Raw genomic sequence first — 16,358 nt, 5'->3', positions numbered from 1 at the left:
CTGATGAAACTTAGTTTGGCTGGATATGAAATTCTGGGTTTAAAATTCTTTTCTTTAAGAATGTTGAATATTGGCCCCCACTCTCTTCTGGCTTGTAGAGTTTCTGCCGAGAGATCTGCTGTTAGTCTGATGGGCTTCCCTTTGTGGGTAACCCGACCTTTCTCTCTGGCTGCCCTTAAGATTCTTTCCTTCATTTCAACTTTGGTGAATCTGGCAATTATGTGTCTTGGAGTTGCTCTTCTGGAGGAGTATCTTTGTGGCGTTCTCTGTATTTCCTGAATTTGAATGTTGGCCTGCCCTACTAGGTTGGGGAAGTTCTCCTGGATGATATCCTGAAGAGTGTTTTCCCACTTGGTTCCATTTTCCCCCTCACTTTCAGGCACCCCAATCAGACGTAGATTTGGTCTTTTTACATAATCCCATAGTTCTTGCAGGCTTTGTTCATTTCTTTTTCTTCTTTTTTATTTTGGTTTCTCTTCTCACTTCATTTCATTCATTTGATCCTCAATCGCTGATACTCTTTCTTCCAGTTGATCGAGTCAGGTTACTGAAGCTTGTGCATTTGTCACGTATTTCTCGTGTCATGATTTTCATCTCTGTCATTTCGTTTATGACCTTCTCTGCGTTAATTAGTCTAGCTGTCAATTTTTTCACTCTTTTTTCAAGATTTTTAGTTTCTTTGCGCTGGGTACGTAATTCCTCCTTTAGCTCTGAGAAGTTTGATGGACTGTTCTTCTCTCATCTCGTCAAAGTCATTCTCTGACCAGCTTTGATCCATTGCTGGCGATGGGCTGCGCTCCTTTGCAGGGGGAGATGCGCTCTTATTTTTTGAATTTCCAGCTTTTCTGCCCTGCTTTTTCCCCATCTTTGTGGTTTTATCTGTCTCTGGTCTTTGATGATGGTGACGTACTGATGGGGTTTTGGTATAGGTGTCCTTCCTGTTTGATAGTTTTCCTTCTAAGAGTCAGGACCCTCAGCTATAGGTCTGTTGGAGATTGCTTGAGGTCCACTCCAGACCCTGTTTGCCTGGGTATCAGCAGCAGAGGTTGCAGAAGATAGAATATTGCTGAACAGCGAGTGTACCTGTCTGATTCTTACTTTGGAAGCTTCCTCTCAGGGGTGTACTCCACCCTGTGAGGTGTGGGGTGTCAGACTGCCCCTAGTGGGGGATGTCTCCCAGTTAGGCTACTCAGGGCTCAGGGACCCACTTGAGCAGGCAGTCTGTCCCTTCTCAGATCTCAACCTCAGTGTTGGGAGATCTACTGCTCTCTTCAAAGCTGTCAGACAGAGTCGTTTGTGTCTGCTGAGGTTCCTGCTGCTTTTGTTGTTGTTGTTGTTGTTAACTGTGCCCTGTCCCCAGAGGTGGAGTCTACAAAGACAGGCAGGTTTCCTTGAGCTGCTGTGAGCTCCACCCAGTTCGAGCTTCCCCATGGCTTTGTTTACCTACTTAAGCCTCAGCAATGGCGGGCGCCCCTCCCCCAGCCTTGCTGCTGACTTGCGGTTAGATCGCAGACTGCTGTGTTAGCCATGAGGGAGGCTCCATGGGCGTGGGACCCTCCCTGGCCAGGTGTGGCATATATTCTCCTGGTGTGCCCGTTTGCTTAAAGCGCAGTATTGGGGTGGGAGTCACCCGATTTTCCAGGTGTTGTGTGTCTCAGTTCCCCTGGCTAGGAAAAGGGATTCCCTTCCCCCTTGTGCTTCCCAGGTGAGGCGATGCCTCGCCCTGCTTCAGCTCTTGCTGGTCGGGCTGCAGCAGCTGACCAGCATCGATTGTCCAGCACTCCCTAGTGAGATGACCCCAGTACCTCAGTTGAAAATGCAGAAATTACCGGTCTTCTGTGTCGCTCACGCTGAGAGTTGGAGACTGGAGCTGTTCCTATTTGGCCATCTGCTCCGCCCCCTAATAATTTAATTTTTAAACGAGCAAAAGACTTTAACAGACATTTCTCAAAAGAAGACATACAGATGTCAAAAAGGCCATATGAAAAGGTGTTCGATTGGCCAGGCATGGTAGCTCATGCCTGTAATCCCTGCACTTTGGGAGGCTGAGGTGGGTGGATCACCTGAGGTCAGGAGTTCGAGACCAGCCTGACCAACATGGAGAAACCCGGTCTCTACTAAAAATACAAAATTAGCTGGGTGTGGTGGCACATGCCTATAATCCCAGCTACTAGGGAGGCTGAGGCAGGAGAATTGCTTGAACCTGGGAGGCAGAGGTTGCGGTGAGCTGAGATCATGCCATTGCACTCTAGCCTAGGCAACAAGAGTGAAACTCTGCCTCAAAAAAAAAAAAAAAAAAAAAAGAAAGAAAGAAAAGGTGTTTGACATCATTGATCATCAGAGAAATGTAAATGAAAACTACAATGAGATATCATCTCACCCCAGTTAAATGGCTTTTATCTAAATGTCAGGCAATAACAAATGCTGGCAAGGATATAGAGAAAAGAGAACCTTCATACACTGTTGGTGTGAATGTAAATTAGTATAACCACTGTGGAGAACACCTTTGAGTTTCCTCCAAAAACTGAAAATAGAGCTACCGTATAATCCAGCAATCCCACTGGATTATCCAAAAGAAAGGAAATCAGTATATCAAAAAGATAACTGCACGCCCATGTTTATTGCAGCACTATTCACAATAGCCAAGATTTGAAAGCAACATAAATGTCCATCAACAGATGAATGGATAAAGAAAATGTGGACCATTTACACAATAGAATACTATTTAGCCACAAAAAAGAATGAGAGTCTGGGTGCCTATAATCCCAGCTCATGCCTATAATCCCAGCACTTTGGGAAGCTGAGACGGTAGGCCTCCCCTGAGGCCAAGAGATCAAGACCAGCCTGGTCAATATAGTAAGACCCCATCTCTATGTAAAAATTAAATTAAATTAAAAATAAAAAAATAAGAGCAAGAACAAGATCCTATTATTTGCGACAACATGAATGGAACTGGAGGTCATTATGCTAATTGAAATAATCTAGGCACAGAAAGACAAACTTCACATGCTCTCACTTATTTATGGGAGCTAAAATTAAAACAATTGAACTGATGGAGATAGAGAGTAGGACGGTTACCAGAGGCTGGGAACAGGGGGTGGCACAGAGGAATGGGGTTGGTTAATGGGTACAAAAAAAAATAGTTTAAAAGATGAATAATACCTTAATATTTGGTAGCACAGCAGAGTGACTATAATAAAAAATAATTTAATTTTATATTTTTAAATGACAAAAAGAGTATAATTGGATTGTTTGTAACAAAAAGGATGAATGATTGAGCTGATGTATACCCCATTTATCCTGATGTGATTATTACACATTGCATATCTGTATCAAAATGCCTTATGTATTCTTGGAAGTCTATTTTGATTTAAAAAAATTTCTCATGTAAACATTAAATATATACACCTACCACATACCCACAAGAATTAAAAATTAAAATTTTTTTAAAACAAAACATTTTTGAGGACTGTCGGCACTGTGCTTACTCTACCTAATGGATAAGTTAGCCCTGCAACCATTAGCAAGAGAAGGGCTGAAAGCAATGGAGAAACTCAGACGGGAATGGTAAGACAATTTAGCTGTGAATCAACTAGAATGCTCTTAGGTGCAGATAATAAAATTCTGACTCCAACTCACTAAAGCAATAACCAGAAAGTCCAGAAGTATGGCAAGACCCAGGCTTGGGTGATTCAATGACCCCACAGTATCTGCAATTTGAGTTATTATTTTTTTAATTTTTAAAAATTATTTTAAATTTTATTTTTGAAACAGAGTCTCACTCTGCTGCCCTGGCTGATGTGCAATGGTGCAATCTCAGCTCACTGAAGCTTCAAACTTCTGGGATCAAGCTATCATTTCACCTCAGCCTCCTGAGTAGCTATGACTACAGGCAGGTGCTGCCATGCTTGGCTAATTTTTATTTTATTTTTTGGAGAGACAGGGTCTCACAATGTTGCCCAGGCTGGTCTTGAATTCTTGGGTTCAAGCAATTCTCCCACCTCAGCCTTCAAAATGCTGGGTTTACAGGTGTGACCCACCATGCCAGGCTCTTATTTTTTTAGACTAACCATTCTTCTGTTCACAGTATCAGCTTCATCCAGATGCTAATTCCCTTTCATGGTCATCAGATGATTGTCCACAGAAATGCGGGCAACATTCCTCCTTGTTTACATCTAGTGAGACAACCAAGGAATTTGAATCCATCCCTTCTGATTGAGCCAACCTCAGTCATGTGACAAACCAGACCAATTAACCATACCCTGGGAATACTTCACATGGCTGACCTAGCAAATCAAGATCCACCCTGGAGTAGAAATGTGGTGTACATCAGAAAAAGAGCAGGAAACATGACATGTCTCATAATCCATTCCACAGCTCTGAACCCTGTCCTCACATCAAGCACATTAGAAGGTCAAAGAATCTTTTAATCCAAGAGAAAATCTAAGAGAGAGGGTTTGCGGAGGATATTTTTAGAAAAAGCTATGCTGTGAGTCCTGTTTCCAAACCCCTCCCCATAAGGACTGAAACAGGGTTAGGTAAAAACCTGCTCTACCTCAAAGCTAAGTGAGAGGGGACTCCACGGAGCTACTCAGAGAGCTTAATGTGTAATCAATTGCCTGATATGTTCTTCTTGCCCACTGCAGTTGACTGAGACCATGGCACTGCAGTAAGGAAAGTTTAATTAATATGAAGGAGAACTGGAGTTACCACTCAAATCAGTCTCTTGGTATAGCCAAGGGACTTAGAGTCAAAAGAACTCTAAGCCAAGGGACTTAGAGTCAAAAGACTTATAGCCAATTAAATGTCCAGATAGGAATAGACATGGATAGGCATTCATTATCCTTTAAAAAAAAAAATGTTTTTACGTAAAAAGTCAATAATCAAAAAGCCGAAGGCAAGGTAACAAAACTGACTTATCTTTAACTTCTATGCCTTGAGCTACAGTAATCTTGGGTTTAGTTACAAACTTTTAGCAATTAGCTATACAAAATGCAAACATTGTTCTGAAACAAAAAGTTTTTAAATATATATCTATCTTCACAACTCATAACTGGGAATTTTGTACCCAGGAGGCTTTGTCACAAGGTATCTTTATCCTGTCTGTAATTATCTTCCTTTAATTCTACAGGAATTAGAAAAGGTGCCACATAACAGCTCAGAAGGCAAAGTCCCGTGTTTTACTGGCTGTTGAGGCATCTTTGTACCCATCCTTGATTTGGAGGGTCTGACTTGGACTTAATTCTATCCCTCAAAACTGGCCCTTACAGTCTCATATGCTCACCTCTTCCATGACAGTCTCCAGGCCTAGAGGGAGGATGTTTGTACAGTCTTAGCAGCAGGGCATTTTCAGTGAAAAGCAAATTGGAGCCAGTGTGATGCCAAATGAGGGCGATTCGCATCTCTACTCTTCAGAATACCATGATTCTGGTTTCCTTGGAGATAAAACAAGGAAAAATAAAAAACAATATTTTTGAAAACCAAAAGAGTATTTGTGTGTCAGAATAGAAAAAGGAACCTATTCCATTAGGGCATCAACTAAAAATATGAAGAAAAATGCTAACATGGCACTCTTTAGAGGATTATATAATTCATGATTCAATCTGCACTCAAAAACAAAAGTTCAGGCTGAAATCTAGTAAAAAGTGTTACACTTTTCCTTTGAAAAAACCTCTCTCTCTAGTTCTCCTTTTCTATTAAAGAATTTTTTTTTTTTTTTTTTTTTTTAAAGGCAGAGAGTCTCGCTTTATCGCCCAGGCTGGAGTGCAGTGGTGTAATCTTGGCTCACTGCAACCTCCATTTCCCAGGCTCAAACAATTCTCATGCCTCAGCCTCCTGAGTAGCTGGTGTTACAGGTGTGCACACCACACCTGGCTAATTTTTGTATTTTCTAGTAGAGACAAGGTTTCTCCATGTTGGCTAGGCTGATGAAACTTCTGGCCTCAAGTGATTCACCCACCTTGGCTTCCCAAAGGGCTGGGATTACAGGTGTGAGCCACTGCACCCAGCCTAAAGAGAAATTATAGTAAGACCAATTTATGTGCAAAATAAGTTTTAGGCTTATTATACTTGGCCTGATTATTCACATAAAGTGCAGCAAGAATTAATTGGCCACATAGGCTCCTTTTAAGTTGGCTTTGCTGGAACTTTGCCTAACAATATGTTATTCTAGTCTAAGCCCTGGGGAAAAAAAAAAAAAAAAAAAAAAAAAAAAAAAAAACACACAGTGTCTCCAATTGTCCTGTTTTGGAAGAAACGAATCTTACTAAACTTATGCAAATAACTATATTGTCATAAAATCAGAATACTCATGAAATTCTGGAGAGCTCAGAGAGAAAAGTAAACTTGCTCACAAACACATTCTTCACTTAATTGCTCTAAACTATAAATAATTCAAAGGAAAAAGATTTGCTTGACTCCTCTTTAACCACAGCAGCAGCCTTCCAAACACGATGTCCTTTGTTCACCTTGGAAGTTCACAAGTGAAACAACTCTGGTTAGATGGGAGCTGTCTATCAGGCTCTGCAGAATCTAGAGCAGCTCCTACCTAGTTAGAATCAGTCTTAGGGGAAAAAGAGGCCCTCTGCTCAAGTATTCTCCTCCTTGCATTCCTCAGGTAGCAAGACCCTATATCAAAAGGATATGGGTCCCCAGCAGGGGTTGGGCCAAGGCACTCAGTCCCTTTTGTCAATCTTTATCTTAATTTGCCCCATTATTGCCACAGGTAAAACGTAGCATTCTCATTATAACCATGGTCTTTGGATTTTTCTTAAATTTTCCAATCTGGAGCAAATAGTGTTTTAAAGGCCTTTGTTTTAACTCCCTAAATTTAATTTTTATTTATTTCATTTATTAATAACCATCCAAAAATTTGTATCACCCTTCTGCAGTGAGCTCTTTTACTCCCTTTCTCTTTTCCCATCTTTTATTTATTTATTTATTTTTTCGTTAATTGCCCCTGATATTTTATTAAGCATCTGTAACACCCACAAGAGACAGCAAATTTGATAAGGCTTCTCACATAGTCCTGTGATTCTGCTGGAGTAATGTCACCCAGGGTGCTCATGTAAAAAGGGCTCCCTAAACCCCACAATTTACCATGACGTGGGTAATAGAAATTTTTGTTGGAGAATATTTGGGTCACCATGAAGCCAGTCCCACGTGGCTTGCATATGAAGCATATCAACTACTTCACCTGGGGTGTTCCACTTGGCATTTTATAGGGAGAGTTGGGCAATCTCCTTCTCAGGATAAACCCTAGGCTTGTTGTTCTCTCAGGAATCACCTCCTGTGTATTTCAATCACATACATTCACCAGCATTTGTTTAATAGTGAGCTGTGGGTCCTGCATCAACCCAAGCAAGCTCTTTCATTCTGTAGCATTTAAAATTAACGATTCTATCCTTAAAGTAGTTATTTTTACAATTTTTTGTGTAGCAGGATGAGCCGCAGACAAGAACCCCTCAGACACTGGGTCGTAGAGGGAAAGGGCTTTATTCAGCTGGGAGCATCGGCAGACTCACGTCTCCGAAAACCGAGCTCCCTGAGTGAGCAATTCCTGTCCCTTTTAAGGGCTTACAACTCTAGGGGGTCCGCATGAGAGGGTCGTGATTGATTGAGCAAGCAGAGGGTACGTGACTGGGGGCTGCATGCACCAGTAATCAGAACAGAACAGAACAGGACAGGGAATTTCACAGTGCTTTTCTATACAATGTCTGGAATCGGTCAGGGGTCGATCTTTAGCTACCAGGCCCAGGGTTCAGTGCCGGGCTGTCTGCCTGTGGATTTCATTTCTGTCTTTTAGTTTTTACTTCTTCTTCATTTGGAGGCATAAGACAGTATGACGGGTGGTCTCCTCCCTTAATTGTAATAAAGGTTTCTCAGGGAGATGATGATACCAATCTACAAAATGGAACAATTTCTTTGCAATAACACCCTGTGGCTTTTTGGGTTTTTTGTTTGGTTGGTTGGCTGTTTTTTTTGTTTGTTTTGATTTTGTTTTTTGAGACAGGATCTTGCCCTGCCACCCTTGCTGGAACGCAGTGGCACAATTTCGGCTCACTGCAACCTCCACCTCCTGGGTGCAAGAGATTCTCACACCTCAGCATCCAAAGTACTGGGATTATAGGCACGTGCCACCACTCCCAGCTAATTTTTGTATTTTTAGTAGAGACAAGGGTTTCACCATGTTGGCCAGGCTAGTCTGGAACTCCTGACCTCAGGTGACCCACCCACCTCAGCCTCCCAAAGTGGTGCGATTACAGGCAGAAGCCATCATGACTGGCTACCCTCTTGTTTTAATGGTTACTTCATTTTGCCCTTCCTCCACATTGACTGTCTTCTTGGTAACCACAGATCTCAGAGGTAACTTTGTTGCCTGAGCTTAGTTTTTCTCTTTATCCATTTAGTTTTATCTGTATAATTTTTCCTTTACTCTAAAGCAATTTTTAGTCACTTAAATAAAAAAACAATTACTATATTTTTTTTTTGAGATGGAGTCTCACTCTGTTGCCCAGGTTGGAGTGCAGTAGTGGCATGATCTCAGCTCACCGCAACCTCCACCTCCTGGGTTCAAGCAATTCTCTTGCCTCAGCCTCCTGAGTAGCTGGGACTACAGGTGCCCTCCACCACGCCAGGCTAATTTTTGTATTTTTAGTAGAAGCGGGGTTTTAACATACTGACCAGGCTAGTCTTGAACTCCTGACCTTGTGATCCACCCACCTTGGCCTCCCAAAGTGCTGGGATTACAGGTGTGAGCCACTGCACCCAGCAAAATTACATTTTCTTTAGCAAAAAAACACATCCTTGTGGCTTTTTGTTTTTTGTTCTTTTTTGGAGCAGAGGTTTAATAGGCAGAAGAGAAAAGAAAGAGAAACGGTCTCCAAGTGGAAAAGACCAGCAGGAGGCATATACTCCAGATTTTACAGAGAGGATGAGAGATACGGTAGTTGTGGACAGGAAAGGAGGAAATTATGACAGGAAAAGTGGAGATCCTGTTAATGACACCCCATCAGGTGGTCAGAAGCTGGGGTCACTCCAGAAGCCTTTGGATAACACCAGGTGGTAGCTCCAGCCAGAAATCCTCAGTTGCTCCAAAACCTCTTCTAGCCCCATGCAACAGCTAAGTCCTCTCTGAAAGTAAGCTGGTTCAAACAGGACCAATATGCCCAGCAACCCATAGGTACAGGGGAATTCTCCATGTTCTCTCCAGAAAGCCTGTCCTCCAAGTCTTATGAGGCTGGCAGCCATGCTAATTGTTTTTAAATGACTGAAGGTAGCCCAGCAGTTGGTTTGATCTGGTTCTTAAATGGAGACTGAGAGCCTTGAAATGAAAGGACAGAGTTGGAATCTGCTCCTCTGCTCACCGTTTCAATGAATGTTGTACCTTGGTATCCCAGATGAACCTCCAATATGAAGCCGCTATGTTGTCTGGAGTATAAACCCAGGGTTTTATCAGGGGAACCAGTCCCCAATACATAGGTTCTTTTCTATTTTCCTTAAGGGTCGGCCAGTCTGAGAAATAAAGAGAAAGAGCACAAGAGAGAAATTTTACAGTTGGGCCTCCGAGGGTACCATCGCATATTGGTAGGACCGTGATGGCTACCTCGAGCCATGAAACCAGCAAGTTTTTATTAGGGATTTTAGAAGGAGAGGGAGTGTACAAACACAGAGTAAGTCACAAAGATCACATGCTTCAAAGGACAATTAAGATCACAAGGCAAGGCAAAATTAGAATTACTGATGAGGTTCTATGTCCCGCTGTGGATGCATTGTCTTGATAAACATCTTAACAGAAAACAGTGTTCGAGAGCAGACTACTGGTCTGACTAGAATTTACCAGGCTGGAATTTCCCAATCCTGGTAAGCCTGAGGGCACTGTAGGAGACCAGGGTGTATTTCAGTCCTTATCTCAACCGCATAAGACAGACACTCCCAGAGAGGCTGTCTATAGACCTACCCCCAGGAAGGCATTCCTTCCCCAGGGCTATTCCTTACTGCAAAAAGAATTCAGTGATATTTCTCCTACATGCACATCCATCTATGGGCTTTCTGCAAGAAGAAAACTATGACTCTATTCTGCCCAATGCTTCAGGCAGTCAGACCTTATGGTTATCTTTCCTTGTTCCCTGAAAATTGCTGTTATTCTGTCCCTTTTCAGGGTGCACTGATTTCATATTGTTCAAACATACATGTTTTACAATTTGTACAGTTAACGCAATCATCACAGGGTCCTGAGGTGACATACATCCTCAGCTTACAAAGATGACGAGATTAAGAGATTAAAGTAAAGACAGGGATAGGAAATTATAAGAGTATTGATTGGGGAAGTGATAAATCTCCATGAAATCTTCACAATTTATGTTCAGAGACTGCAGTAAAGACAGGCATAAGAATTTATAAAAGTATTAATTTTGGGAGCTGATTAATGTCCATGAAATCTTCACAATTTATGTTCTTCTGCCACAGCTCCAGCCAGTCCCTCCATTCGGTGTCCCTGACTTCCCTCCCGCAATAGGGTTTGTCATCTTGCACCAGGAAAACTTAGGACACAAACACACACGAGGAGTTTAGGAGTAGAGGTTTAATAGGCAGAAGAAAAGAGAAAGAGAAACAGCTTTCTCTATATAGAGAGAGGGGTCTCCAAGCAGAAAAGACCCCATCCTTTTGTTTCTATAAACTTCACCAAAAACACCTCTGTCGCCAGGCTGGAGTGCAGTGACATGATCTTGGCTCACTACAACCTCCACTTCCCAGGTTCAAGCGATTCTCCTGCCTCAGCCTTCCGAGTAGCCAGGATTACAGGTGCATGCCACCAGGCCCAGCTAATTTCTGTATTTTTAGTAGAGACAGGATTTCGCCATGTTGGCCAAGCTGGTCTCGAACTCCTGACCTCAGGTGATCTGCCCACCTCAGCCTCCCAAATTGCTGGGATTACAAGCGTGAGCCACTGCACCCAGCATTTTTAATGTAAATTCTTGGTAAACAACTCAGAAACTCCCTCTTCTTTCCATTTAAAAACCCTCTTGTAACTGCTGCTAATTTATGGAGTATATATTCAGGCAACTCAAGTTGTAATGCTCCCAGGATGCAATCCTCAAGTTTAACCCAGATAAACTCTCTACTTACACTAATTCTGCCTCAGCTTCTTCCTTTTAGGTCAACACTGCTATATTAGTCCATTCTCATGCTACTATGAAGAAATACCCAAGACTGGGTAATTTATAAAGGAAAGAGGTTTAGGCTGGGCACGGTGGCTCACATCTGTAATCTCAGCACTTTGGGAGGCTGATCATCTGAGGTCAGGAGTTCAAGACCAGCCTGACCAATATGGTGAAATCCCATCTCTACTAAAAATACAAAAATTAGCCAGTGTGATGGCAGGTGCCTGTAATCCCAGTTACTTGGGAGGATGAGGCAGGAAAATCACTTGAACCTGGAAGGCAGAGGTTGCAGTGAGCCGAGATGGCACCACTGCACTCCAGCCTGGGTGACAGAGTGAGACTTCATCTCAAAAAAATAAATAAAATATAGGAAAGAGGTTTAACTGACTTACAGCTCCGCAGGGCTGGGGAGGCCTCAGGAAACAATCATGGCAGAAGGGGAAGTAAACATATCCTTCTTCATATGGTGGCAGGAAGGTGAAGTGCAGAGCAAAAGGGTGGGTGGAGAAAGCTCCTTATAAAACCATCAGATCTCATGAGAACTCATTCATTATCATGAGAACAGCATGGAGGTAACCGCCCCCATGATTCAATTACCTCCCACTGGGTCCCCCACAACACGTGGGGATTATGGGAACTACAATTCAAGATGAGATTTGGATGGGGACACAGCCAAACCATATCAATTACTTACCCTACCTTGCCCATTGCTTCCTATGAAAAACACAATAAACACTCTTGCCCACATTTTCCCCCTCCCTCCACGTTCTCACAGACCCTGGTGCTTCCCCAGGTGGCTCTGCATGGTGCACCACACCTCGGTTTTCTAGAGATCTGTGAGGATAAGCTTCTTTCTTCATGACAGTCATTTCTGCATCTTCCTATCCTACCATATCTGATTAAAACAAATCCTGAGTACCCTTAAAACAGGAACAATACCTTCAAAAAATTTGTTTATATACTCAATTTATTCTAATTTGAATTAGGTTGGTGTATGATGACGAACTCCAAGCAAAAGAGTATTTCTTCTGGACTCCCAGAAATAGCTTCAACAACACATTTGTATTTTCCCTAAAATGAAGTATAAGAAATACAAGTAATACAAAATGTTAGATGCTACTATTTCAGAGGCTTTGTAAGAACTTTCTCTTACTAGCAGAAAGCCACTTAAATTGGATTGATTTTATTAGTTTTCCAATGAGACAAAATTTTCCATGTCTTTGAATTAGATGAGCATAAGCCCATTTATTTCCCAATTATAAAATTATGTTATTTTTAAAAACTAACCTAAGAGGTTTTGAAATATTAGATATTAGTTTATAACAAAATAATGAAAGAATATGCATTATTACACTTATTTTAAAATGGTCACCAAAAGTAAAATGCATAAAATTTCATTATTAGATACGTCATGCAAACATCTAAAATCACAATGGTATTATTCATCGAGGCAGCAATTATTTTTACAAAGGCATGGATGACCAGGCTAAGTTCCCAAGAAAATCTTGAACAAAATAAGTCTGTAATTTACATGATTTTTATTCTCCTAAACAATATTCACATTATATTTAGTATATTACATGAATAGTTATAGAGATTTACTGGCTTATACACAGTGGTCATTCAGTGCTTTCATCTGAAGACTGTTCAACAGATTAGTAATGAGCTCTTGCATTCAAATTACTCTTGCCCATGTATGTTAAAGGGAAAAAATGAAGTGGAAAAAGATGCTATCTTTTGTGCAATTTTTCCATAGTCTACAGAAAGAAAAAATACCAAAAGACCTAATACTAAGGCTGCGCACGGTGGCTCACACCTATAATCCCAGCACTTTCGGAGGCCAAGGCCAGGTCTCACTAACAACTGTTTCAGTACTGACCGAGTGGTTAAGTTAAATATTGAAAGCCAGTGCCCTTATACAAAGGATGGGATGTAACAAAAGCCCATCAGGAGTTTTGCCCAGGCCTTTCCTGGGCCTTAAAGCATGACAAAATAACTAAGAAATTCTTAATAGGACCCATTTAGGATTAATCAAGTTTTATTGTGGGTCTGAAGAAACTCCCCAGGTTTCCACAACCAAGTTTATTGGGGGTCTGAAGGAACTCCTCAAACCTCCATGATTTAGCAGGAGACAAGATAAAGGTAATCACCCCAGCACCCAGACCCATTTAGATTAAGTAAAGTTACTGAGGCTCCAGAGGAAGGTCTTCAGGACTCAGACCTTAGTCATAGATTAAAAGAAGTTAATCACTTGTGTCTTCAGATGAATGCACACTTACACATAGACATATTCCTTAGAATGAATATAAGCTCTGAAAGATTTGTAATTTTGAGTTGGTCTGGCAATAATTTCCAGACCTTCTCCCTGTAACCAGTTGCAGAAACGAAAGCTCTCTTCCTCCCCAGTTCATCTGCATCTTGTTATTGGGCTGCAAGAAATGGCAGCCTGACCCTCAGTTTGGTCCAGGAACAAAGGTGGGTTGATCACATGAGGCCAGGAGTTTGAGACCAGCCTAGGCAACATGGTAAAACCCCATCTCTACTAAAAATAAAAAAATTAGCTGGGCATGGTGGCATGTGCCTGTAATCCCAGCTACTTGGGTGACTGAGGCACAAAATCACCTGAACTTGGGAGGTGGAAGTTGCAGTGAGCCCAGAACACACTTCACTCCAGCCTGGGCAACAGAGCAAGACTCAGTCAAAAAAAAAAAAAAAAAAAAGCTAATTCTAAATAAAAGTGAAGGAAAAAACCTTGAACATCTTAATCTTGAATTGCTATTCATGAAATTGTCAGCTGGGCACAGCTGCCCACACCTGTAATTCCAGCACTTTGGGAGGCTAAGCGGAGTGGATTGCTTGAGCTCAGGAGTTCAAGACCAACCTGGGCAACATGGTGAAACTGCATCTCTTCCAAAAATACAAAATGTTAGCTGGCATTGTGGCACGCACCTGTAGTCCCAGCTAGTCAGGAGGCAAAGGCATGAGGATTGCTTGGGGTGGAGGTTGGTGGGTGGAAGTTGCAGTGAGCAGAGATTGTGCCACTGCACTGCAGTCTGGGTGACAGACTAAGATCCCATTTCAAAAAAAAAGGAAGAAGTTGTGAATTGCTTGTTTCAAATGCTTAACATGTCTATTACTGCTAAAGGTTAGACAGTACAAAATAAATATTGAACAATACCTTAGAAAATTTTATTCCCTTGAAGGAGAATGGTACTGTTGTATTCACAGTCTCTGCAAACAAAATATAAAATACAAGACGTTATTGGTCACGGTTAGGTGAATTTTTTCTTGGTAGCATAGAGTACACCTTTATGGCATACACTTAACTACTGACAGAGGCAGTCCCAAGCAAAACTGTAGAAAAATAATGAACCTTTTATACCCTGGCTACTATTCTCCTGTGGCTTCCTTTCCCTGCCCCTAGAGCCTCTCTGTACACCTGCCCCTATCTTATCTCTTAGGGGACACAGACTATTAAGACCTGGTGGTCTCAATAATGAATAAACGATGAACAAACTAGTGCTAATATGCTTCAGACCAAGTTACATATGTATATTTTAAACTAGTTTTCAGAGACATTGAGGCACATTAAGCTGAGTATAATGGAGAATAATCTTTCCAAAGACACATGAGATATTTTGGAGGCAGCCCGAATACTGAAGTGCCTCCCAATTACACCACTGAGAAGCTCAAGTTAGCTTCTGTTTAAGTGCATAGCCATGGGCCTGGCCCCACACAAGCTGTGGAGCACAGAGTCAAAAGTGCAGGAAAATCCACACCCTACTGTTCTAGTCAGAACAAAGTAGTGAACGTGATGTTATGGGGTAAAGATAGAAATATATGTTTTGAATCTCAAACAAAAGAAACAGTGGCCAAAAATATTTTTAATATAAATAGTTAAATCAAAAACTATAATATTGTTCTCAGAAGTAAATAAATAATGTCTGCGTGTATACTTCTACTCTCACAAATAAGCATTTACTTATTTACTTCTGGATGTATCCTTTTTCTGTTTTTGTTTGTTTGTTTGTTTGTTTTGAGACGGAGTCTCACTCTGTTGCCCAGGCTGGAGTACAATGGTGTGATCTCTGCTCACTGCAACCTCTGCCTTACGGGTTCAAGAGATTCTCCTGCCTCGGCTTCCTGAGTAGCTGAGATTACAGGCACCTGCCACCACACCCGATTAATTTTTGTATTTTTAGTAGAGACGTGGTTTCACCATGCTGACCAGGCTGGTCTCAAACTCCCGACTTCAGGCTATCCGCCCACCTCAGCCTTCCAAAGTGCTGGGATTATAGGCATGAACCACTGCACCCAACTGTTTTTTCTTTTTCTTTTTGCTTTTTCTTTAAAGCAAATAAAGGTGTATTGTTATTATTATTATTTTTTTTTTTTTTTTTTGAGACAGAATCTCGCTCTGTCGCCCAGGCTGGAGTGCAGTGGCGCGATCTCGGCTCACTGCAAGCTCCACCTTCCAGGTTCACGCCATTCTCCTGCCTCAGCTTCCCCAGTAGCTGAGATTACAGGCACCCACCACTACACCTGGCTAATTTTTGTATTTTTAGTAGAGACGGAGTTTCTCTGTGTTGGCCAAGCTGGTCTTGAACTCCTGACCTCAGGTGATCTGCCCGCCTTGGCCTTCCAAAGTGCTGGGATTACAGACATGAGCCACCACACCTAGCCAGGTGTATCCTTACTAAAGGAGTTGATACCTGAGGTGTTTCTTCTGCTCAGTAAAGTGATCATGTCTTCATAATCTTATGATCTTTCATTCAAGGCCAATCCAATTCAAAACTTAACAATTCAACAACTACTTATTGAAAGCCTACTACCCACCAGGGCCTGGGAAGACAATGGTACTACAACTCTGTCCCTTCTCTCAAAGAGCTAAAGTCTATTGAAGATATAGATATTTAAGAAACCATTCCAGCTGTGAGCGGTGGCTCACGCCTGTAATCACAACACTTTGGGAGGCCGAAGAGGGGAGATCCCTTGAACTCAGAAGTTCAAGACCAGCCTGGGCAACATGGTTGATCCTTATCTGTACAAAATATAAAAAAGAAAGATGGGTATGGTGGCGTGTGCCTGTAATCCAGTTACTTGAGAGGCTGGGGTGGGAGGATCACTCGAGCCCAGTAGGTAGAGGCTACAGTGAGCTGTGTTTGTACCACTTCACTCCAGCTTGGGTGACAGGGA

At 41.9% G+C, this 16,358-nt stretch overlaps 1 protein-coding gene across 2 annotated transcripts in view; it reads right to left on the bottom strand.

Annotated features, from left to right (window-relative positions):
- Nucleotides 1-16,358, bottom strand: part of LY96 (lymphocyte antigen 96) — a 118,449-nt gene that overhangs the window by 68,227 nt on the left and 33,864 nt on the right. Inside the window, exons 4-5 of one of the 2 annotated variants that reach the window (XR_004059295.1) lie at nt 14,341-14,393; nt 5,285-5,435 (exon numbers count right to left, since the gene is read on the bottom strand). Coding sequence is in view for 1 of the 2 variants with exons in the window: in XM_010366001.1 (XP_010364303.1) it covers nt 12,135-12,233; nt 14,341-14,393 (152 nt within the window). In the remaining variant the exon portion in view is untranslated. Of the gene's footprint in view, nt 1-5,284; nt 5,436-12,120; nt 12,234-14,340; nt 14,394-16,358 lie in introns of those variants that run through there. The other variant, XM_010366001.1, reaches the window with a different exon arrangement.

The sequence above is a fragment of the Rhinopithecus roxellana genome, chromosome 9, assembly GCF_007565055.1.
Source record: "Rhinopithecus roxellana isolate Shanxi Qingling chromosome 9, ASM756505v1, whole genome shotgun sequence".
Lineage (NCBI taxonomy): Eukaryota > Metazoa > Chordata > Mammalia > Primates > Cercopithecidae > Rhinopithecus > Rhinopithecus roxellana.
This window is presented reverse-complemented; position numbering and strand designations above follow the sequence as displayed.